Here is a 26,105-nt window from a genome sequence, read left to right on the forward strand (position 1 = left end):
ATGGTAGACTTTGGAGAAATCCTAGTTCTCATTGGAGACTTCGGGTTATTCCAAAAACTGCTGCTATTTGGGGTATGCTTCCCGAATGTAGTTTTATCCTTTCATTTATTGAGTCTGCTTTTTACAGGAATCGCTGTACCTCATCACTGTAATACAGACTGGATCCTGCAAATCAGCCCCAACTTGACAGAAGCAGAGCAGCTGAACCTCACGGTGCCCCTGGAGCAGGACGGATCCTACCAGAGGTGTGAGATGTACAGGCCTGTCTGGGATATCGAGGGCACTGAGGAGCACAGCATCAACTCCACCGTGCCGTGTCAGGAGGGATGGGTATATGACACTTCACAGTATAAGACAACAGTGATTACAGAGGTATGAGTTTAATATACTGTACATGCTGTTCAAGTACCTCAAACCAAAGTGTTCAAACCCTTTTTCTGCTGTCACATTTTAGAAACTACTGTATAATTACTGTGTATTTACATGGTACTTACTTACAAATAATTACAATGCTAATATGTACAGTTTCAATGCACTTAATGTGTTGCTTTTTTTGCACAATGTATGTAAGTACACAATTGTATCAGAAAAGGGTTTGGGTTTTTCTTTCATTTGCAGGTCTGCAGGTCACTTGGATGGTCTGTGTCTCTGTTCAAATTCCCAATATACTCTCAGCTGCTTTCCTTCTGCTGGCAGAATACTGCGTTTGCAGTCTGTTCAGTTTTTCCTTTACCTCACACAAGCACAAGCACAATGGGATTACTGTTGTAACAGCTCAGCTTCCTAATTGAGATCAATCAGCTACATAGAACTGGACAAGCATTGATGGGCTGAATAGTAAAGGTGTTGTACATTTTCTTACATTCTTGTGTTCTGATTGAAAATGTGTTGTCAAGTTCATTGATCAGCTACTACCAATATGATGTGTGAGCAGAGCAATACTTACAGTAATCCCAGCTTGTCCCATAGGTAATAACAATTGAGACATGCCCACTTTGTTTTACAGTTTGATCTGGTCTGTGACCATGCTAAGTGGGTGAGGGTGGCCCAGTCTGTTTTCATGGCTGGCATCCTCGTTGGGGCGTTGATTTTTGGTCCTCTTGCTGAAAGGTAAGTCTATGTTTATATCATGCAGCCCTCAGAAGGGGGCGCTCTGGCTTGTGAAATAGGTAATATCTGCATATTCTACATGTAGGCACAAGATACAACCAAGGAACTGCGACCAGACTAATGCTGCTAATGGTAAAACAGGTATGTGCTCTCCAGGGTTCATTGTCTGGTAACACTTTACACTCAGTATCTCTAATTACTGTGTATTTACATTGTAGTTACATAGTTAATACATGTGTACTTCACATCATTACAATGGTATTATGCAGAATTACAATGTAATTAATGTCCGTAAATCTTTTGCATGATCTAATCCTAACCCTAATTCTTAACCTAACCCTAACCTTTTTCATAAATTGTGTACTTACATATAACAAGCAAATAGATGTACAAGTTAAGTACATTGTAACTATGAACATAAGAACATAAGAAAGTTTACAAACGAGAGGAGGCCATTCGGCCCATCTTGCTCGTTTGGTTGTTAGTAGCTTATTGATCCCAGAATCTCATCAAGCAGCTTCTTGAAGGATCCCAGGGTGTCAGCTTCAACAACATTACTGGGGAGTTTGCACTTTTTCCACAATTCTCGGTGTGAAAAAGTGCCTCCTTTTTCTGTTCTGAGTGCCCCTTTGTCTAATCTGCATTTATGATCCCTGCTCCTTGTTCTTTTTTTCAGGTCGAAGAAGTCCCTTGGGTCAACATTGTCAATACCTTTTGAATGCTTGAATCAGATTGCAGCGTAGTCTTCTTTGTTCAAGACTGAATAGATTCAATTCTTTTAGCCTGTCTTCATATGACATGCCCTTTAAACCCAGAATAATTCTGGTCGCTCTTTTGAAGCGAGGTGACCAGAGCTGAACACAGTATTCTAGATGAGGTGTTCCTAATGCATTGTACAGTTTTAACATTACTTCCCTTGATATATCCGAGCATCATGTTGGCCTTTTGTTTATAGCTTCCCCACATTGTCTATTTAGATGAAGACATCTTTGAGTCAACATAAACTCCTAGGTCTTTTTAATAGATTCCTTCTTCAATTTCAGTATCTCCCATATGGTATTTATAATGCACATTTTTATTTCCTGCGTACAGTACCTTACACTTTTCTCTATTAAATGTCATTTGCCATGTGTCTGCCCAGTTCGAAATGCTGTCTACATCATTTTGAATAATCTTTGCTGCTGCAACAGTGTTTGCCACTCCTCCTATTTTTGTGTCGTCTGCGAATTTAACAAGTTTGCTTACTATACCAGACTCTAAGTCATTAATGTAGATCAGGAATAGCAGAAGACCTAATATTGATACCTGTGGTACACCACTGGTTACCACACTCCATTCTGAGGTTTTTCCTCTAATCAGTACTTTCTGTTTTCTACATGTTAACCACTCCCTAATCCATGTACATGCATTTACTTGAATCCTTACTACATTTGTTGTAAGCATGTGTAAGTACAGATGTATTTATTCTGTAAGTACTATGTAAATACACAGTGATTAAAGTGTTATCAGACAGTGAACCCTGGCGAGCACTCCTTTAATACACATTTGTGTTTTTCATTGTATTGTATGCACTGTTCCTAGGTTTGGTCGGAAGCGAGCTGTGCAAGTAACTATGGTAATGCTGCTACTGTGTGGTACTGGGACAGCACTGGCTCCCAATTTCTACGTGCACATCGCCTTGCAGTTCTTTGTCGGGCTCTCATATGGTGGCTTTCGAATCCACTGTGTCATTTTAGGTAGGACTAAACACTTCTGTTTAAAACAACCTGGATCAATGATATCTGGAATTAACTACCTGATGTGTAAATTGGCTAAGAGCCGGATTGCCTACTGTTTAAAATGACCTACAATTACTTACTAATTCTGTATGTTCCTGTAACAGGGTGATCCTATACACGTGGCTCTTCACTGAACTAGACACAGAGCAGTGGTGTTGATACTAAATCAGACACAGAGCAGTGGTGTTGATACTAAATCAGACACAGAGCAGTGGTGTTGATACTGAATCAGACACAGAGCAGTGGTGTTGATACTGAATCAGACACAGAGCAGTGGTGTTGATACTGAATCAGACACAGAGCAGTGGTGCTGATACTGAATAATACTGAATCAGACACAGAGCAGTGGTGTTGATACTGAGTCAGACACAGAGCAGTGGTGTTGATACTGAATCAGACACAGAGCAGTGGTGTTGATACTGAATCAGACACAGAGCAGTGGTGTTGATACTGAATCAGACACAGAGCAGTGGTGTTGATACTGAATCAGACACAGAGCAGTGGTGTTGATACTGAATCAGACACAGAGCAGTGGTGTTGATACTGAATCAGACACAGAGCAGTGGTGTTGATACTGAATCAGACACAGAGCAGTGGTGTTGATACTGAATCAGACACAGAGCAGTGGTGTTGATACTGAATCAGACACAGAGCAGTGGTGTTGATACTGAATCAGACACAGAGCAGTGGTGTTGATACTGAATCAGACACAGAGCAGTGGTGTTGATACTGAATCAGACACAGAGCAGTGGTGTTGATACTGAATCAGACACAGAGCAGTGATACTGAATCAGACACAGAGCAGTGGTGTTGATACTGAATCAATACTGAATCAGACACAGAGCAGTGGTACTGACTGAATCAGACACAGAGCAGTGGTGTTGATACTGAATCAGACACAGAGCAGTGGTGTTGATACTGAATCAGACACAGAGCAGTGGTGTTGATACTGAATCAGAATCAGACAGAGCAGTGGTGTTGATACTGAATCAGACACAGAGCAGTGGTGTTGATACTGAATCAGACACAGAGCAGTGGTGTTGATACTGAATCAGACACAGAGCAGTGGTGTTGATACTGAATCAGACACAGAGCAGTGGTGTTGATACTGAATCAGACACAGAGCAGTGGTGTTGATACTGAATCAGACACAGAGCAGTGGTGTTGATACTGAATCAGACACAGAGCAGTGGTGTTGATACTGAATCAGACACAGAGCAGTGGTGTTGATACTGAATCAGACACAGAGCAGTGGTGTTGATACTGAATCAGACACAGAGCAGTGGTGTTGATACTGAATCAGACACAGAGCAGTGGTGTTGATACTGAATCAGACACAGAGCAGTGGTGTTGATACTGAATAATACTGAATCAGACACAGAGCAGTGGTGTTGATACTGAATCAGACACAGAGCAGTGGTGTTGATACTGAATCAGACACAGAGCAGTGGTGTTGATACTGAATCAGACACAGAGCAGTGGTGTTGATACTGAATCAGACACAGAGCAGTGGTGTTGATACTGAATCAGACACAGAGCAGTGGTGTTGATACTGAATCAGACACAGAGCAGTGGTGTTGATACTGAATCAGACACAGAGCAGTGGTGTTGATACTGAATCAGACACAGAGCAGTGGTGTTGATACTGAATCAGACACAGAGCAGTGGTGTTGATACTGAATCAGACACAGAGCAGTGGTGTTGATACTGAATCAGACACAGAGCAGTGGTGTTGATACTGAATCAGACACAGAGCAGTGGTGTTGATACTGAATCAGACACAGAGCAGTGGTGTTGATACTGAATCAGACACAGAGCAGTGGTGTTGATACTGAATCAGACACAGAGCAGTGGTGTTGATACTGAATCAGACACAGAGCAGTGGTGTTGATACTGAATCAGACACAGAGCAGTGGTGTTGATACTGAATCAGACACAGAGCAGTGGTGTTGATACTGAATCAGACACAGAGCAGTGGTGTTGATACTGAATCAGACACAGAGCAGTGGTGTTGATACTGAATCAGACACAGAGCAGTGGTGTTGATACTGAATCAGACACAGAGCAGTGGTGTTGATACTGAATCAGACACAGAGCAGTGGTGTTGATACTGAATCAGACACAGAGCAGTGGTGTTGATACTGAATCAGACACAGAGCAGTGGTGTTGATACTGAATCAGACACAGAGCAGTGGTGTTGATACTGAATCAGACACAGAGCAGTGGTGTTGATACTGAATCAGACACAGAGCAGTGGTGTTGATACTGAATCAGACACAGAGCAGTGGTGTTGATACTGAATCAGAATACTGAATCAGACACAGAGCAGTGGTGTTGATACTGAATCAGACACAGAGCAGTGGTGTTGATACTGAATCAGACACAGAGCAGTGGTGTTGATACTGAATCAGACACAGAGCAGTGGTGTTGATACTGAATCAGACACAGAGCAGTGGTGTTGATACTGAATCAGAGATCAGACACAGAGCAGTGAATTGATACTGAATCAGACACAGAGCAGTGGTGTTGATACTGAATCAGACACAGAGCAGTGGTGTTGATACTGAATCAGACACAGAGCAGTGGTGTTGATACTGAATCAGACACAGAGCAGTGGTGTTGATACTGAATCAGACACAGAGCAGTGGTGTTGATACTGAATCAGACACAGAGCAGTGGTGTTGATATTGAATCAGACACAGAGCAGTGGTGTTGATACTGAATCAGACACAGAGCAGTGGTGCTGATACTGAATCAGACACAGAGCAGTGGTGCTGATACTGAATCAGACACAGAGCAGTGTTGTTGATACTGAATCAGACACATAGCAGTGACTGAATCAGACACAGAGCAGTGGTGTTGATACTGAATCAGACACAGAGCAGTGGTGTTGATACTGAATCAGACACAGAGCAGTGGTGTTGATACTGAATCAGACACAGAGCAGTGGTGTTGATACTGAATCAGACACAGAGCAGTGGTGTTGATACTGAATCAGACACAGAGCAGTGGTGTTGATACTGAATCAGACACAGAGCAGTGGTGTTGATACTGAATCAGACACAGAGCAGTGGTGTTGATACTGAATCAGACACAGAGCAGTGGTGTTGATACTGAATCAGACACAGAGCAGTGGTGTTGATACTGAATAATACTGAATCAGACACAGAGCAGTGGTGTTGATACTGAATCAGACACAGAGCAGTGGTGTTGATACTGAATCAGACACAGAGCAGTGGTGTTGATACTGAATCAGACACAGAGCAGTGGTGTTGATACTGAATCAGACACAGAGCAGTGGTGTTGATACTGAATCAGACACAGAGCAGTGGTGTTGATACTGAATCAGACACAGAGCAGTGGTGTTGATACTGAATCAGACACAGAGCAGTGGTGTTGATACTGAATCAGACACAGAGCAGTGGTGTTGATACTGAATCAGACACAGAGCAGTGGTGTTGATACTGAATCAGACACAGAGCAGTGGTGTTGATACTGAATCAGACACAGAGCAGTGGTGTTGATACTGAATCAGACACAGAGCAGTGGTGTTGATACTGAATCAGACACAGAGCAGTGGTGTTGATACTGAATCAGACACAGAGCAGTGGTGTTGATACTGAATCAGACACAGAGCAGTGGTGTTGATACTGAATCAGACACAGAGCAGTGGTGTTGATACTGAATCAGACACAGAGCAGTGGTGTTGATACTGAATCAGACACAGAGCAGTGGTGTTGATACTGAATCAGACACAGAGCAGTGGTGTTGATACTGAATCAGACACAGAGCAGTGGTGTTGATACTGAATCAGACACAGAGCAGTGGTGTTGATACTGAATCAGACACAGAGCAGTGGTGTTGATACTGAATCAGACACAGAGCAGTGGTGTTGATACTGAATCAGACACAGAGCAGTGGTGTTGATACTGAATCAGACACAGAGCAGTGGTGTTGATACTGAATCAGACACAGAGCAGTGGTGTTGATACTGAATCAGACACAGAGCAGTGGTGTTGATACTGAATCAGACACAGAGCAGTGGTGTTGATACTGAATCAGACACAGAGCAGTGGTGTTGATACTGAATGAATCAGACACAGAGCAGTGGTGTTGATACTGAATCAGACACAGAGCAGTGGTGTTGATACTGAATCAGACACAGAGCAGTGGTGTTGATACTGAATCAATCACACAGAGCAGTGGTGTTGATACTGAATCAGACACAGAGCAGTGGTGCTGATACTGAATCAGACACAGAGCAGTGGTGTTGATACTGAATCAGACACAGAGCAGTGGTGTTGATACTGAATCAGACACAGAGCAGTGGTGTTGATACTGAATCAGACACAGAGCAGTGGTGTTGATACTGAATCAGACACAGAGCAGTGGTGCTGATACTGAATCAGACACAGAGCAGTGGTGTTGATACTGAATCAGACACAGAGCAGTGGTGTTGATACTGAATCAGACACAGAGCAGTGGTGTTGATACTGAATCAGACACAGAGCAGAGCAGTGGACACAGAGCAGTGGTGTTGATACTGAATCAGACACAGAGCAGTGGTGTTGATACTGAATCAGACACAGAGCAGTGGTGTTGATACTGAATCAGACACAGAGCAGTGGTGTTGATACTGAATCAGACACAGAGCAGTGGTGTTGATACTGAATAATACTGAATCAGACACAGAGCAGTGGTGTTGATACTGAATCAGACACAGAGCAGTGGTGTTGATACTGAATCAGACACAGAGCAGTGGTGTTGATACTGAATCAGACACAGAGCAGTGGTGTTGATACTGAATCAGACACAGAGCAGAGCAGACACAGAGGTGTTGATACTGAATAATACTGAATCAGACACAGAGCAGTGGTGTTGATACTGAATCAGACACAGAGCAGTGGTGTTGATACTGATACTGAATCAGACACAGAGCAGTGGTGCTGATACTGAATCAGACACAGAGCAGTGGTGTTGATACTGAATCAGACACAGAGCAGTGGTGTTGATACTGAATCAGACACAGAGCAGTGAATCAGACACAGAGCAGTGGTGTTGATACTGAATCAGACACAGAGCAGTGGTGTTGATACTGAATCAGACACAGAGCAGTGGTGTTGATACTGAATCAGACACAGAGCAGTGGTGTTGATACTGAATCAGACACAGAGCAGTGGTGTTGATACTGAATCAGACACAGAGCAGTGGTGTTGATACTGAATCAGACACAGAGCAGTGGTGTTGATACTGAATCAGACACAGAGCAGTGGTGTTGATACTGAATCAGACACAGAGCAGTGGTGTTGATACTGAATCAGACACAGAGCAGTGGTGTTGATACTGAATCAGACACAGAGCAGTGGTGTTGATACTGAATCAGACACAGAGCAGTGGTGTTGATACTGAATCAGACACAGAGCAGTGGTGTTGATACTGAATCAGACACAGAGCAGTGGTGCTGATACTGAATCAGACACAGAGCAGTGGTGTTGATACTGAATCAGACACAGAGCAGTGTTGTTGATACTGAATCAGACACAGAGCAGTGAATACTGAATCAGACACAGAGCAGTGGTGTTGATACTGAATCAGACACAGAGCAGTGGTGTTGATACTGAATCAGACACAGAGCAGTGGTGTTGATACTGAATCAGACACAGAGCAGTGAATACTGAATCACACAGAGCAGTGGTGTTGATACTGAATCAGACACAGAGCAGTGGTGCTGATACTGAATCAGACACAGAGCAGTGGTGTTGATACTGAATAATACTGAATCAAACACAGAGCAGTGGTGCTGATACTGAATCAGACACAGAGCAGTGGTGCTGATACTGAATAATACTGAATCAGACACAGAGCAGTGGTGTTGATACTGAATCAGACACAAAGCAGTGGTGCTGATACTGAATAATACTGAATCAGACACAGAGCAGTGGTGTTGATACTGAATCAGACACAGAGCAGTGGTGTTGATACTGAATAATACTGAATCGGACACAGAGCAGTGGTGCTGATACTGAATCAGACACAGAGCAGTGGTGTTGATACTGAATCGGACACAGAGCAGTGGTGCTGATACTGAATCGGACACAGAGCAGTGGTGTTGATACTGAATCGGACACAGAGCAGTGGTGTTGATACTGAATCAGACACAGAGCAGTGGTGTTGATACTGAATCAGACACAGAGCAGTGGTGTTGATACTGAATCAGACACAGAGCAGTGGTGTTGATACTGAATCAGACACAGAGCAGTGGTGTTGATACTGAATCAGACACAGAGCAGTGGTGTTGATACTGAATCAGACACAGAGCAGTGGTGTTGATACTGAATCAGACACAGAGCAGTGGTGTTGATACTGAATCAGACACAGAGCAGTGGTGTTGATACTGAATCAGACACAGAGCAGTGGTGTTGATACTGAATCAGACACAGAGCAGTGGTGTTGATACTGAATCAGACACAGAGCAGTGGTGTTGATACTGAATCAGACACAGAGCAGTGGTGTTGATACTGAATCAGAATCAGACACAGAGCAGTGGTGTTGATACTGAATCAGACACAGAGCAGTGGTGTTGATACTGAATCAGACACAGAGCAGTGGTGTTGATACTGAATCAGACACAGAGCAGTGGTGTTGATACTGAATCAGACACAGAGCAGTGGTGTTGATACTGAATCAGACACAGAGCAGTGGTGTTGATACTGAATAATACTGAATCAGACACAGAGCAGTGGTGCTGATACTGAATCAGACACAGAGCAGTGGTGTTGATACTGAATCAGACACAGAGCAGTGGTGTTGATACTGAATCAGACACAGAGCAGTGGTGTTGATACTGAATAATACTGAATCAGACACAGAGCAGTGGTGTTGATACTGAATAATACTGAATCGGACACAGAGCAGTGGTGCTGATACTGAATCGGACACAGAGCAGTGATGTTGATACTGAATCGGACACAGAGCAGTGGTGCTGATACTGAATCAGACACAGAGCAGTGGTGCTGATAGTGAATAATACTGAATCAGTAAGGACAACATAATGTATTAAACATAAACTACTACCAGGTATATAGAAATAAAGGGAAAGTGAAAATGATGAGGTAAGGTAGCTGGTTCAGGGCTTGTTTCATTTAAATGAAGCAGCGTTTTTCTTCTGCATAGTAAAGCTGTATTAATGTTCAGCTGTAAACATTTGAAAGGATATCTGTAACAGTTTTCATGTAGTAGTCCTCTCCATGGAGCGGACGCTCTCCTCCTTGATGTCAACAAAGACAAGCTCTCTCAGAGCCTGCCTGTGTAGCCATGGCTTTGCAATTGCCTCGAACTTTGGCGCGGCTGCCTTCTTAAACAGACGTAAGCTCCCCGGGCATGCCCCCCCTGCCAATCAGCACCTCCTAAGCAGCTCAGCCCCGGACAAGCCTTCCTGTTTACTAAGCAGCAGTGCAGCTGAAGCAGCGGCAAGGTCCTCCCGGGCACAATGTATTAGTTAGAAAGTCTGATTGAGGCTCTATTACTGAAATAGAAAATCCTATATTGAAAAGAATAACAAAGTCTAATGGAAATAAATATCCAGGAGACGTAGGCAGATACTGCATGAAGAATGACATGTACAGTAGCTAAAGGTTAAAGAGCAACATGTTCGGGGTCTATAATATCACCATTATCTAAACGAATGCATCCACCTTGTTATTTAGAGTCACTTCACATCATTTTCCTATGACTTTTTAAACTCAGAAGACTAAAGCTCTTTTGCGGTCTCAAGCAGGATCTCTATTAACCTGTTCTCCCTGCAACATCCTCTCACAGTGGATGCTGGAAATACATCCTTAGAAAATACAACATATAAAAGAAAGGCTCATTGTTCCAGGGGGACAGGTATTATGGTTACACTCTGGTGTACCAGCTGCACTTAGAGAGAAGCCATGTTTGAGAGCTCTACTGAGGCTACAGGGGGCTTTTAAAAAGTCACTGTATGTGTTGACTGAATCTAAATCAGTTTAAAAAGCTGTGAAATTTCAGATCCAAACCCAGCTATCATAAAATACCAACAACAAAAACAACGTGCTTTGTAGACTGTTGAATGTAGGTCTGATGAACTGCCTCTAATGTTTTGTTCCTGTGTAGCCACAGAATGGATTGGAGTGTCCAAGCGCTCCTACCCTGCTATTTTGACTCAGATAAGCCTGGGTCTTGGGCAGTGTATCATGGCTGGTATCGCCTACTTTATCCGGGACTGGAGAACGCTGCAGTTCACCATCTCAGCCCCTATTGGGATTGTTGTGTTGTATGTCTGGTAAGATGTTCTCAGTATATTTATTATAGCTGCTGTTACTTCATATAACACAGCGCAGAGTTATGTGTATGAATATTATTAGCAGGAGCATTTTGGTCAAACTATCACAGTACACTGACTGGACAAAATATGGGACAAGATAAGTTAAATTAGAAAACCCTCTTTTCAGTACTGTCTTTTCACATTAAGTACATTGTAACTATGCATAATAACGTTGTAATTGTGTGTAACACAGTAATTCAATAAAATTAACAGAGTAATTCAATAAGATTAACACAGTAATTCAATAAGATTAAAAGTAATTCAATAAGATTAACACAGTAATTCAATTAGATTAACAGAGTAATTCAATAAGGTTGACATAGTATTTCAATAAGATTAGCACAGTAATTCAATAAGGTTAACACCTACTGTTTGCTTTTAAAGGGCGATTCCAGAGTCAGCAAGGTGGCTGATCTCCACAGGAAAATATGAAGAAGCTAAACAGCTCATTTTAAAGGTGGCAGCTGTGAATAAAAGGCCAGTCCCAAGTGAAGCTGTTGACAAGGTACGGATCTCATTCAGGCATAGAGGCTGCCATTCATAAAGTATGGATCTCATTCAGGCATAGAGGCTGCCATTCATAAAGTATGGATCTCATTCAGACATAGAGGCTGCCATTCATGAAGTTTATAGAGACTAGATGCTGTCTTATAAATGTCTTAGTTACATAGTTTCCACTTCTTTATATTGCTTTAACCTGTGTAATATGGTATATAACAACATATTTATAAATACATTATCATGCACAATATACAGTTCCGTTACGGATTCTCGCCTGTCCTGAAGGTCAGATGAGAGGGGGTTAAAAGCTTTAATACCAGGAATGCAGACGAGCCCGGCTCTTTCGCATTGTGGTAAAGATGCTTGCTTGCGGTGTGTGGGGTCGCGGGGTCACTCGCAGCTCCCACCCTGTTACGTTTAGAACATTTTCAATCTGAGGAGTCATGGTGAAAAGACTCTTTTCAAGATTTCTTTGGCCATTTGTTAAATCATCTGCCTTTTCTTTTCTTAATTACTAAAGTCAGCAAGATGCATTAATGGAACCCTTTGTGTAGATTGCAGAAAACAGGAGCACAGGCAACGGGACGATGGTGGATCTCATCACTACAGCTGAGCTCAGGAAGTATATCCTAATTATGATTTATATATGGTAAACAATATATTTATATTTAATATTATTTTTGCATATCTCCCTTACTATTGTATGGTGTTGGTGATTATTCTGTGTGGTTCTGGGTTCTTCTAGCTCCTATATTAAATGACCACTATTCTGTGTGTTTCTGGGTTCTTCTAGCTCCTATATTAAATTACCACTATTCTGTGTGGTTCTGGGTTCTTCTAGCTCCTATATTAAATTACCACTACTCTGCGTGGTTCTGGGTTCTTCTAGCTCCTATATTAAATGACCACTATTCTGTGTGGTTCTGGGTTCTTCTAGCTCCTATATTAAATTACCACTATTCTGTGTGGTTCTGGGTTCTTCTAGCTCCTATATTAAATGACCACTACTCTGCGTGGTTCTGGGTTCTTCTAGCTCCTATATTAAATGACCACTATTCTGTGTGGTTCTGGGTTCTTCTAGCTCCTATATTAAATTACCACTACTCTGCGTGGTTCTGGGTTCTTCTAGCTCCCATATTAAACCATTTGCTGCCAAAGGGTAGATGCAACAATATATTTATATTTAATATTATTTTTGCATATCTCCCTTACTATTGTATGGTGTTGGTGATTATTCTGTGTGGTTCTGGGTTCTTCTAGCTCCTATATTAAATTACCACTATTCTGTGTGGTTCTGGGTTCTTCTAGCTCCTATATTAAATTACCACTATTCTGTGTGGTTCTGGGTTCTTCTAGCTCCTATATTAAATTACCACTACTCTGTGTGGTTCTGGGTTCTTCTAGCTCCTATATTAAATGACCACTATTCTGTGTGGTTCTGGGTTCTTCTAGCTCCTATATTAAATTACCACTACTCTGCGTGGTTCTGGGTTCTTCTAGCTCCTATATTAAATTACCACTATTCTGTGTGGTTCTGGGTTCTTCTAGCTCCTATATTAAATTACCACTACTCTGCGTGGTTCTGGGTTCTTCTAGCTCCCATATTAACCCATTTGCTGCCAAAGGGTAGATACAACCTCCCTGGGCACAGGAATTATACAATTTTTGCATTACATTCCTTTAATCACGATTACTATATCCGCCTTTTAGTGTACCAAGCAAACCACACATATTGTTTTGTTCAGCACACATTGAACTTTCCATTGCTGCAAACCCTGTGTGGACAGCTGGTAAGATAACCAAACCCTATTCTACAATCAGCATTGCTTTGAATAGCATGGCCCCCTGCCATTGTATGCCTGACATGCTTAGCTGTGTTGATGTTGTGTCTGCTTTGCTCTAGGTTTGGATGTAATCTATCATACTATGCCCTGACGTTAAATGTTGGAAGCTTTGGCCTAGACATCTACCTGACTCAGCTCCTGTTTGGCGCTGTTGAAATCCCTGCCAATGTCCTGTGCATGTGGGCTCTACATGTTTTTGGAAGGAGGATATGCCAGGGGTCTACCATGCTCCTGGGAGGGATTGCTTGCCTTCTCATATTGGCTGTCCCACCAGGTACCCAAAACAGGGGGGGTGGGGGTTAAGTAAAATTTAAAATCAGATGTACAAACTGGGCTTTAATGGGTAAAATCTGACAATTCCCCCCCCATGCGCCTCAACACTGTCTTTCCAGTGCTGAGCTCCTCTAATGTCATTTTAATGGCAGTGCTTCTGTTCAGTTTTCTTTCCTGTAAAAGTGATTGACTTGTTTCAATGGTTTCAATTTCAGACGTGCCTGTTGCTACTACAGGACTCGCCGTTGCAGGGAAGTTCTTTGTCACCGGGGCTTCTACAATAAACTACGTCTATGTTCAAGAGCTATTCCCTACAGCTGTCAGGTATGCCGTGCTTACACTGGAAACTATTCACACCCTGATACTGCACCAACACAGAGCCAGGCTGAGGCCTTTATTAGGTATGTCTTCTTCTTCTTCTTCTTCTTCTTCTTCTTTCTTCTTCTTCTTCTTCTTCTTCATTTAGTAGACTTCTTCTTCTTCTTCTTCTTCAAATGGATCCTCGGTTTTACAAGAAGAATTGATCAGTGTAGGAATGTAGGATTATGAATGTACCTATCCAAAGTGTCCCAGATCTGTAGAGTTGACGAGAACGAAGGACAGAAATTATCCTGGAGTCTGTGTTCTGACTGTAGTGTTGACAAGAACAACACGTCTCAGTGAGTGTTACACTGGACGCCAAAGGTCTGATGCGTTGTCAAACAACGTCTCGAGTCACAAAGTGTTCCAATGTAGTGTTGACAAGACAACGTCTCAGGAATGTTATCCTGAGTCACAACAAGGACAGAAGAAGGTGTTGACATCACAACGTCTCAGTGAATGTTATCCTGGAAGCAAAGTGTCTGATGCATCACAACTGTTGCTGCAGAGTCACTTACAATAGGACCTCAGTTTCACAAGACTACATCACAACTGTTGTTGCAGAGTCACTTACAATAGGACCTCGGTTTCACAAGACTACATCACAACTGTTGCTGCAGAGTCACTTACAATAGGACCTCAGTTTCACAAGACTACATCACAACTGTTGTTGCAGAGTCACTTACAATGGGACCTCAGTTTCACAAGACTACATCACAACTGTTGCTGCAGAGTCACTTACAATAGGACCTCAGTTTCACAAGACTACATCACAACTGCTGCTGCAGAGTCACTTACAATAGGACCTCGGTTTTCAGAGTCACTTGTTGCAGAGTCACTTACAATAGGACCTCAGTTTCACAAGACTACATCACAACTGTTGTTGCAGAGTCACTTACAATGGGACCTCAGTTTCACAAGACTACATCACAACTGTTGTTGCAGAGTCACTTACAATAGGACCTCAGTTTCACAAGACTACATCACAACTGTTGTTGCAGAGTCACTTACAATAGGACCTCCTCAGTTTCACAAGACTACATCACAACTGTTGTTGCAGAGTCACTTACAATAGGACCTCAGTTTCACAAGACTACATCACAACTGTTGTTGCAGAGTCACTTACAATAGGACCTCAGTTTCACAAGACTACATCACAACTGCTGCTGCAGAGTCACTTACAATAGGACCTCAGTTTTACATTACTGATGTAGTGTTGACACAACGTCTCAGTGAATGTTACCCTGGAGTTTCAAAAGTGTTCTGTTGTAGTGTTGACAAACAACGTCTCAGTGAATGTTACAACTGGAGTCAAAGTGTCACTCTGGACCTCAGTTTTCACAAGTGAATAACTACATCACAACTGTTGCTGCAGAGTCACTTACAATAGGACCTCGGTTTCACAAGACTACATCACAACTGTTGTTGCAGAGTCACTTACAATAGGACCTCAGTTTCACAAGACTACATCACAACTGCTGCTGCAGAGTCACTTACAATAGGACCTCAGTTTCACAAGACTACATCACAACTGTTGTTGCAGAGTCACTTACAATAGGACCTCAGTTTCACAAGACTACATCACAACTGTTGCTGCAGAGTCACTTACAATGGGACCTCACTTTCACAATAGGCAGAGTCACTTACAATCAGTTTCACAAGACTACATCACAACTGTTGCTGCAGAGTCACTTACAATAGGACCTCAGTTTCACAAGACTACATCACAACTGCTGCTGCAGAGTCACTTACAATAGGACCTCAGTTTCACAAGACTACATCACAACTGCTGCTGCAGAGTCACTTACAATAGGACCTCAGTTCAAAGTGTTCTGATGTAGTGTTGACAACAACGTCTCACTGAATGTTATACCTGGAGTCAAAGTGTCTGATGTAGTGTTGACAACAACGTCTCAGTGAATGTTACAATGGCCTCAGTTCACAAAAGTGTTCTGATGTAGTGTTGACAACAACGTACTCAGGTGACCTGTTTTAACCTGACTACAGTCAAACGTGTTCTTGATGTAGTGTTGGGCCTCAGTTTCAACGTCTACAGTGACAACACTGTGTGCAGTGATGTTACCCTGGAGGGAAGTGTTTTGATGTAGTGTTGACAACAAACGTCTCAGTGAATGTTACTGGGAGTCAAAGTGTCTGACAGACTAATCACAACTGTTGCTGCAGAGTCACTTACAATGGGACCTCAGTTTCACAAGACTACATCACAACTGTTGTTGCAGAGTCACTTACAATAGGACCTCAGTTTCACAAGACTACATCACAACTGCTGCTGCAGAGTCACTTACAATAGGACCTCAGTTTCACAAGACTACATCACAACTGTTGTTGCAGAGTCACTTACAATAGGACCTCAGTTTCACAAGACTACATCACAACTGTTGTTGCAGAGTCACTTACAATAGGACCTCAGTTTCACAAGACTACATCACAACTGCTGTTGCAGAGTCACTTACAATAGGACCTCAGTTTCACAAGACTACATCACAACTGTTGTTGCAGAGTCACTTACAATAGGACCTCAGTTTCACAAGACTACATCACAACTGCTGCTGCAGAGTCACTTACAATAGGACCTCAGTTTCACAAGACTACATCACAACTGCTGCTGCAGAGTCACTTACAATAGGACCTCAGTTTCACAAGACTACATCACAACTGCTGCTGCAGAGTCACTTACAATAGGACCTCAGTTTCACAAGACTACATCACAACTGCTGCTGCAGAGTCACTTACAATGGGACCTCAGTTTCACAAGACTACATCACAACTGCTGCTGCAGAGTCACTTACAATAGGACCTCAGTTTCACAAGACTACATCACAACTGCTGCTGCAGAGTCACTTACAATGGGACCTCAGTTTCACAAGACTACATCACAACTACTGCTGCAGAGTCACTTACAATAGGACCTCAGTTTCACATCTGATGTAGTGTTGACAACTACGTCTCAGTGAATGTTACCCTGGAGTCCAAAGTGTTCTGATGTAGTGTTGACAACAACGTCTCACAATGTTACCTGGGAGTAAAGTGTTCTGATGTAGTGTTGACGACGACTAATCACTCAGTGAATGTTATCTGACATCAAAAAGTGTTCTGATGGAGAGTTTGACAAGACGTCTCGGGAGTCACTTACAATGGGACCTCAGTTTCACAAGACTACATCACAACTGCTGCTGCAGAGTCACTTACAATAGGACCTCAGTTTCACAAGACTACATCACAACTGCTGCTGCAGAGTCACTTACAATAGGACCTCAGTTTCACAAGACTACATCACAACTGTTGTTGCAGAGTCACTTACAATGGGACCTCAGTTTCACAAGACTACATCACAACTGCTGCTGCAGAGTCACTTACAATGGGACCTCAGTTTCACAAGACTACATCACAACTGCTGCTGCAGAGTCACTTACAATGGGACCTCAGTTTCACAAGACTACATCACAACTGTTGTTGCAGAGTCACTTACAATAGGACCTCAGTTTCACAAGACTACATCACAACTGCTGCTGCAGAGTCACTTACAATAGGACCTCAGTTTCACAAGACTACATCACAACTGCTGCTGCAGAGTCACTTACAATAGGACCTCAGTTTCACAAGACTACATCACAACTGCTGCTGCAGAGTCACTTACAATAGGACCTCAGTTTCACAAGACTACATCACAACTGCTGCTGCAGAGTCACTTACAATAGGGACCTCAGTTTCACAAGTGTACTGATGTAGTGTTGACAACAACGGTCTCAGGTGAATGTTACCTGGGAGTCACAACTGTGTTCTGATGTAGTGTTGACAAACATCAACGTCTCAGTGAATGTTACCTGGAGTCAAAGTGTTCTGATGTAGTGTTGACAACAACGTCTCAGTGAATGTTACCCTGGAGTCAAAGTGTGCTGATGTAGTGTTGACAATGGGACGTCCAGTGAATGTTATCACAAAACTGGAGCAAAGTGTTCTGAATGTAGTGTTGACGTTTCACAACGTCTCAGTGAAACTGTTACCCTGGGAGTCAAAGTGTTCTGATGTAGGGTTCAACTGCTGCTGCAGAGTCACTTACAATGGGACCTCAGTTTCACAAGACTACATCACAACTGCTGCTGCAGAGTCACTTACAATAGGACCTCAGTTTCACAAGACTACATCACAACTGCTGCTGCAGAGTCACTTACAATGGGACCTCAGTTTCACAAGACTACATCACAACTGCTGCTGCAGAGTCACTTACAATGGGACCTCAGTTTCACAAGACTACATCACAACTGCTGCTGCAGAGTCACTTACAATAGGACCTCAGTTTCACAAGACTACATCACAACTGCAGAGTCACTTACAATAGGACCTCAGTTTCACAAGACTACATCACAACTGCTGCTGCAGAGTCACTTACAATAGGACCTCAGTTTCACAAGACTACATCACAACTGTTGCTGCAGAGTCACTTACAATAGGACCTCAGTTTCACAAGACTACATCACAACTGCTGCTGCAGAGTCACTTACAATAGGAGTTTCACAAGACTACATCACAACTGTTGCTGCAGAGTCACTTACAATGGGAACTTACAAGACTACATCACAACTGCTGCTGCAGCGTCAAAGTGTTCTGATCAGTTTGACACACAACGTGCTGAATGTTATCCTGGAGAGTCAAAGTGTTCTGATGTAGTAGTGTTGACCCAACGTCTCAGTGAATGTTACCTGGAGTCAAAGTGTTCTGATGTAGTGTTGACAACGAACGTCTCAGTGAAATGGGACCTGGAGTCACAAAGTGTTCTGATGTAGTGTTGAACGACGACGTCTGACTTACAATAGGACCTCAGTTTCACAAGACTACATCACAACTGCTGCTGCAGAGTCACTTACAATGGGACCTCAGTTTCACAAGACTACATCACAACTGTTGTTGCAGAGTCACTTACAATGGGACCTCAGTTTCACAAGACTACATCACAACTGCTGCTGCAGAGTCACTTACAATGGGACCTCAGTTTCACAAGACTACATCACAACTGCTGCTGCAGAGTCACTTACAATAGGACCTCAGTTTCACAAGACTACATCACAACTGCTGCTGCAGAGTCACTTACAATAGGACCTCAGTTTCACAAGACTACATCACAACTGCTGCTGCAGAGTCACTTACAATAGGACCTCAGTTTCACAAGACTACATCACAACTGCTGCTGCAGAGTCACTTACAATAGGACCTCAGTTTCACAAGACTACATCACAACTGCTGCTGCAGAGTCACTTACAATGGGACCTCAGTTTCACAAGACTACATCACAACTGCTGCTGCAGAGTCACTTACAATAGGACCTCAGTTTCACAAGACTACATCACAACTGTTGCTGCAGAGTCACTTACAATAGGACCTCAGTTTCACAAGACTACATCACAACTGCTGCTGCAGAGTCACTTACAATAGGACCTCAGTTTCACAAGACTACATCACAACTGCTGCTGCAGAGTCACTTACAATGGGACCTCAGTTTCACAAGACTACATCACAACTGCTGCTGCAGAGTCACTTACAATAGGACCTCAGTTTCACAAGACTACATCACAACTGCTGCTGCAGAGTCACTTACAATAGGACCTCAGTTTCACAAGACTACATCACAACTGCTGCTGCAGAGTCACTTACAATGGGACCTCAGTTTCACAAGACAACATCACAACTGCTGCTGCAGAGTCACATACAATAGGACCTCAGTTTTACATTCAGTGTCACAAGACTACATCACAACGTCTCAGCAGAGTGTTTACAATGGGACCTCAGTTCAGTGTTATCTGAGTAAAACTGTTGTGTTGAGAGTCACTTGACACGTCACAAGTGAATGTTGTGCAGGAGTCACTTACAAAGGACCTCAGTTTAACAACGACTGATGACATCACAAAACGTGTGTTCAGTGAGAGTCAATAAACCTAGGACCCTGGAGCAGTTTCACAATGACTGTAGTGTTGACTGTATGCTGCAGAGTCACTTACAATAGGACCTCAGTTTCACAAGACTACATCACAACTGCTGCTGCAGAGTCACTTACAATGGGACCTCAGTTTCACAAGACTACATCACAACTGTTGTTGCAGAGTCACTTACAATAGGACCTCAGTTTCACAAGACTACATCACAACTGTTGCTGCAGAGTCACTTACAATAGGACCTCAGTTTCACAAGACTACATCACAAACTGCTGCTGCAGAGTCACTTACAATGGGACCTCAGTTTCACAAGACTACACCACAACTGCTGCTGCAGAGTCACTTACAATAGGACACTAGTGTCATATGACGATGACGACGTCTCAGTGAATGTTAGACTGGAGTCAAAGTGTTCTCACTTACAATGGGACCTCAGTTCCACAAGACTACATCACAACTGCTGCTGCAGAGTCACTTACAATGGGACCTCAGTTTCACAAGACTACATCACAACTGCTGCTGCAGAGTCACTTACAATGGGACCTCAGTTTCACAAGACTACATCACAACTGCTGCTGCAGAGTCACTTACAATAGGACCTCAGTTTCACAAGACTACATCACAACTGCTGCTGCAGAGTCACTTACAATAGGACCTCAGTTTCACAAGACTACATCACAACTGCTGCTGCAGAGTCACTTACAATAGGACCTCAGTTTCACAAGACTACATCACAACTGCTGCTGCAGAGTCACTTACAATAGGACCTCAGTTTCACAAGACTACATCACAACTGCTGCTGCAGAGTCACTTACAATGGGACCTCAGTTTCACAAGACTACATCACAACTGCTGCTGCAGAGTCACTTACAATAGGACCTCAGTTTCACAAGACTACATCACAACTGCTGCTGCAGAGTCACTTACAATAGGACCTCAGTTTCACAAGACTACATCACAACTGCTGCTGCAGAGTCACTTACAATAGGACCTCAGTTTCACAAGACTACATCACAACTGCTGCTGCAGAGTCACTTACAATAGGACCTCAGTTTCACAAGACTACATCACAACTGCTGCTGCAGAGTCACTTACAATAGGACCTCAGTTTCACAAGACTACATCACAACTGCTGCTGCAGAGTCACTTACAATAGGACCTCAGTTTCACAAGACTACATCACAACTGCTGCTGCAGAGTCACTTACAATAGGACCTCAGTTTCACAAGACTACATCACAACTGCTGCTGCAGAGTCACTTACAATAGGACCTCAGTTTCACAAGACTACATCACAACTGCTGCTGCAGAGTCACTTACAATAGGACCTCAGTTTCACAAGACTACATCACAACTGTTGTTGCAGAGTCACTTACAATAGGACCTCAGTTTCACAAGACTACATCACAACTGTTGTTGCAGAGTCACTTACAATGGGACCTCAGTTTCACAAGACTACATCACAACTGTTGCTGCAGAGTCACTTACAATAGGACCTCAGTTTCACAAGACTACATCACAACTGTTGCTGCAGAGTCACTTACAATAGGACCTCAGTTTCACAAGACTACATCACAACTGTTGTTGCAGAGTCACTTACAATAGGACCTCAGTTTCACAAGACTACATCACAACTGTTGTTGCAGAGTCACTTACAATGGGACCTCAGTTTCACAAGACTACATCACAACTGTTGTTGCAGAGTCACTTACAATAGGACCTCAGTTTCACAAGACTACATCACAACTGCTGCTGCAGAGTCACTTACAATGGGACCTCAGTTTCACAAGACTACATCACAACTGCTGCTGCAGAGTCACTTACAATAGGACCTCAGTTTCACAAGACTACATCACAACTGTTGCTGCAGAGTCACTTACAATAGGACCTCAGTTTCACAAGACTACATCACAACTGTTGCTGCAGAGTCACTTACAATGGGACCTCAGTTTCACAAGACTACATCACAACTGCTGCTGCAGAGTCACTTACAATAGGACCTCAGTTTCACAAGACTACATCACAACTGCTGCTGCAGAGTCACTTACAATGGGACCTCAGTTTCACAAGACTACATCACAACTGCTGCTGCAGAGTCACTTACAATAGGACCTCAGTTTCACAAGACTACATCACAACTGCTGCTGCAGAGTCACTTACAATGGGACCTCAGTTTCACAAGACTACATCACAACTGCTGCTGCAGAGTCACTTACAATAGGACCTCAGTTTCACAAGACTACATCACAACTGCTGCTGCAGAGTCACTTACAATGGGACCTCAGTTTCACAAGACTACATCACAACTGCTGCTGCAGAGTCACTTACAATAGGACCTCAGTTTCACAAGACTACATCACAACTGCTGCTGCAGAGTCACTTACAATGGGACCTCAGTTTCACAAGACTACATCACAACTGTTGCTGCAGAGTCACTTACAATAGGACCTCAGTTTCACAAGACTACATCACAACTGCTGCTGCAGAGTCACTTACAATAGGACCTCAGTTTTACATGTTCTGATGTACAACTGTTGTTCTGCAGAGTCACCTACAATGGGACGTCATCAGTGCAATGAATGTTATCTGGAGTCAAAGTGTTCAGATGTCACTGTTGAATAGGACCTCAGTCTCAGTGAATGTTACAAACTGGTAGTGTTCAGAGTGTTCTGATGTGTAGTGTTGACCTCAGTTTCACAAGACTCAGTGAATGTTAACTGCTGCAGAGTCAAGTGTTCTGATGTCAGTGTTGACAACGACGTACATCAGTGAATGTTGTTGCAGAGTCAAGTGAATGGACCTGTTTTGACACAACGTCTCAGTGAATGTTACCCTGGTAGTAAAGTGTTCTGATGGAGTGTTGCTACAACACGTCTGTTGTGCAGAGTCACTTACAATAGGACCTCTGTTGTCACAAGACTACATCACAACGTTGTTGTGAATGTCACTTACAATGGGAAAGTCGGTTTCTGATGTAGTGTTGACACAACTGTCTCAGAGTCACTTTACAATAGGACCTCAGTTTCACAAGACATCACAACTGCTGCTGTAGAGTCACTTACAATGGGACCTCAGTTTCACAAGACTACATCACAACTGCTGCTGCAGAGTCACTTACAATAGGACCTCAGTTTCACAAGACATCATCACAACTGCTGCTGCAGAGTCACTTACAATAGGACCTCAGTTTCACAAGACTACATCACAACTGTTGCTGCAGAGTCACTTACAATAGGACCTCAGTTTCACAAGACTACATCACAACTGTTGTTGCAGAGTCACTTACAATAGGACCTCAGTTTCACAAGACTACATCACAACTGCTGCTGCAGAGTCACTTACAATGGGACCTCAGTTTCACAAGACTACATCACAACTGTTGCTGCAGAGTCACTTACAATGGGACCTCAGTTTCACAAGACTACATCACAACTGCTGCTGCAGAGTCACTTACAATGGGACCTCAGTTTCACAAGACTACATCACAACTGCTGCTGCAGGACCTCAGTTTCACAAGACTACATCACAACTGCTGCTGCAGAGTCACTTACAATGGGACCTCAGTTTCACAAGACTACATCACAACTGTTGTTGCAGAGTCACTTACAATAGGACCTCAGTTTCACAAGACTACATCACAACTGCTGCTGCAGAGTCACTTACAATAGGACCTCAGTTTCACAAGACTACATCACAACTGCTGCTGCAGAGTCACTTACAATAGGACCTCAGTTTCACAAGACTACATCACAACTGCTGCTGCAGAGTCACTTACAATAGGACCTCAGTTTCACAAGACTACATCACAACTGCTGCTGCAGAGTCACTTACAATAGGACCTCAGTTTCACAAGACTACATCACAACTGCTGCTGCAGAGTCACTTACAATAGGACCTCAGTTTCACAAGACTACATCACAACTGCTGCTGCAGAGTCACTTACAATAGGACCTCAGTTTCACAAGACTACATCACAACTGCTGCTGCAGAGTCACTTACAATAGGACCTCAGTTTCACAAGACTACATCACAACTGCTGCTGCAGAGTCACTTACAATAGGACCTCAGTTTCACAAGACTACATCACAACTGCTGCTGCAGAGTCACTTACAATAGGACCTCAGTTTCACAAGACTACATCACAACTGCTGCTGCAGAGTCACTTACAATAGGACCTCAGTTTCACAAGACTACATCACAACTGCTGCTGCAGAGTCACTTACAATGGGACCTCAGTTTCACAAGACTACATCACAACTGCTGCTGCAGAGTCACTTACAATAGGACCTCAGTTTCACAAGACTACATCACAACTGCTGCTGCAGAGTCACTTACAATAGGACCTCAGTTTCACAAGACTACATCACAACTGCTGCTGCAGAGTCACTTACAATGGGACCTCAGTTTCACAAGACTACATCACAACTGCTGCTGCAGAGTCACTTACAATAGGACCTCAGTTTCACAAGACTACATCACAACTGCTGCTGCAGAGTCACTTACAATAGGACCTCAGTTTCACAAGACTACATCACAACTGCTGCTGCAGAGTCACTTACAATAGGACCTCAGTTTCACAAGACTACATCACAACTGCTGCTGCAGAGTCACTTACAATAGGACCTCAGTTTCACAAGACTACATCACAACTGCTGCTGCAGAGTCACTTACAATAGGACCTCAGTTTCACAAGACTACATCACAACTGCTGCTGCAGAGTCACTTACAATAGGACCTCAGTTTCACAAGACTACATCACAACTGCTGCTGCAGAGTCACTTACAATAGGACCTCAGTTTCACAAGACTACATCACAACTGCTGCTGCAGAGTCACTTACAATAGGACCTCAGTTTCACAAGACTACATCACAACTGCTGCTGCAGAGTCACTTACAATAGGACCTCAGTTTCACAAGACTACATCACAACTGCTGCTGCAGAGTCACTTACAATAGGACCTCAGTTTCACAAGACTACATCACAACTGTTGCTGCAGAGTCACTTACAATGGGACCTCAGTTTCACAAGACTACATCACAACTGTTGTCAAGACTGCAGAGTCACTTACAATAGGACCTCAGTTTCACAAGACTACATCACAACTGCTGCTGCAGAGTCACTTACAATAGGACCTCAGTTTCACAAGACTACATCACAACTGCTGCTGCAGAGTCACTTACAATGGGACCTCGGTTTTTACAGCTCATTCGAAGGATGTTCTATTTTTTTTTTTAGAGAAAGAAATACTTTTTTGCTAGGTAAACATGGAATGTTTTTAAATAGAAAAAGGGGCCTTCAGAAGTAATAATATCTTTATTTTTATATAGCGCCTTTCACCCTCTGGTCTCCTTCCTGCTACACTGACTCGCTCGCTTGCTTTTCCACAACAGTCAACGCATATTTTGTTTTATGCTTTACACTTGGGTGTTTCTAATGTAACTGCTTTCTTTTTTACCCTTTCTTCAGGCAGAGTGCCACTGGTTTGTGCTCAATGGCAAGTAGACTCAGTGGTATCATTGCTCCTCTGATCGTGTTGCTTGAAGCCTGCCACTGGTCTATTCCCTATCTGATATACGGGGCTGTTCCACTGAGTGGAGGTCTTCTTTGTTTTCTGCTGCCTGAAACGTCAAAGAGGGAACTGCCTGACCACATGGGTTTAACAAAGGAGTTCAAGAGGTAGGGCCTCTCTCGTTCACAGGAGGCAAATATACAAGACAGTGTGAAGTGTGAGACAAGTCTCTGCAAATACAACCCTGTTAATGGCATCTCAGTTTGTGGCCTAATACTCTTTAAATACTTTCTTTCCAGGGATGTGGAAACCATGAATGAAAGCAGGGTCTCCAAGATAAAAGATGATAGTGAGCTGAGTTTTCAAGCCACCAGGCTGTAGCGCCATTGTACCACAAGAAGCCTGAATGTGCTTTGAACTGGAACGGATACAAGT

At 43.1% G+C, this 26,105-nt stretch overlaps 1 protein-coding gene across 1 annotated transcript; it reads left to right on the forward strand.

Moving 5' to 3' along the window:
- Positions 1 to 26,051, forward strand: LOC121307604 (solute carrier family 22 member 13-like). The gene is made up of 10 exons (XM_041239809.1): positions 1 to 372; positions 1,007 to 1,110; positions 2,692 to 2,846; positions 11,025 to 11,193; positions 11,620 to 11,740; positions 12,291 to 12,358; positions 13,640 to 13,854; positions 14,069 to 14,177; positions 25,628 to 25,837; positions 25,970 to 26,051. The coding sequence occupies exons 1-10, from the start codon at positions 1 to 3 to the stop codon at positions 26,049 to 26,051; spliced, it is 1,605 nt and encodes a 534-aa protein (XP_041095743.1).
- The last annotated feature ends 54 nt before the right edge of the window (positions 26,052 to 26,105 follow it).

Source organism: Polyodon spathula, chromosome 3 (assembly GCF_017654505.1).
Source record: "Polyodon spathula isolate WHYD16114869_AA chromosome 3, ASM1765450v1, whole genome shotgun sequence".
NCBI classification, from domain to species: domain Eukaryota; kingdom Metazoa; phylum Chordata; class Actinopteri; order Acipenseriformes; family Polyodontidae; genus Polyodon; species Polyodon spathula.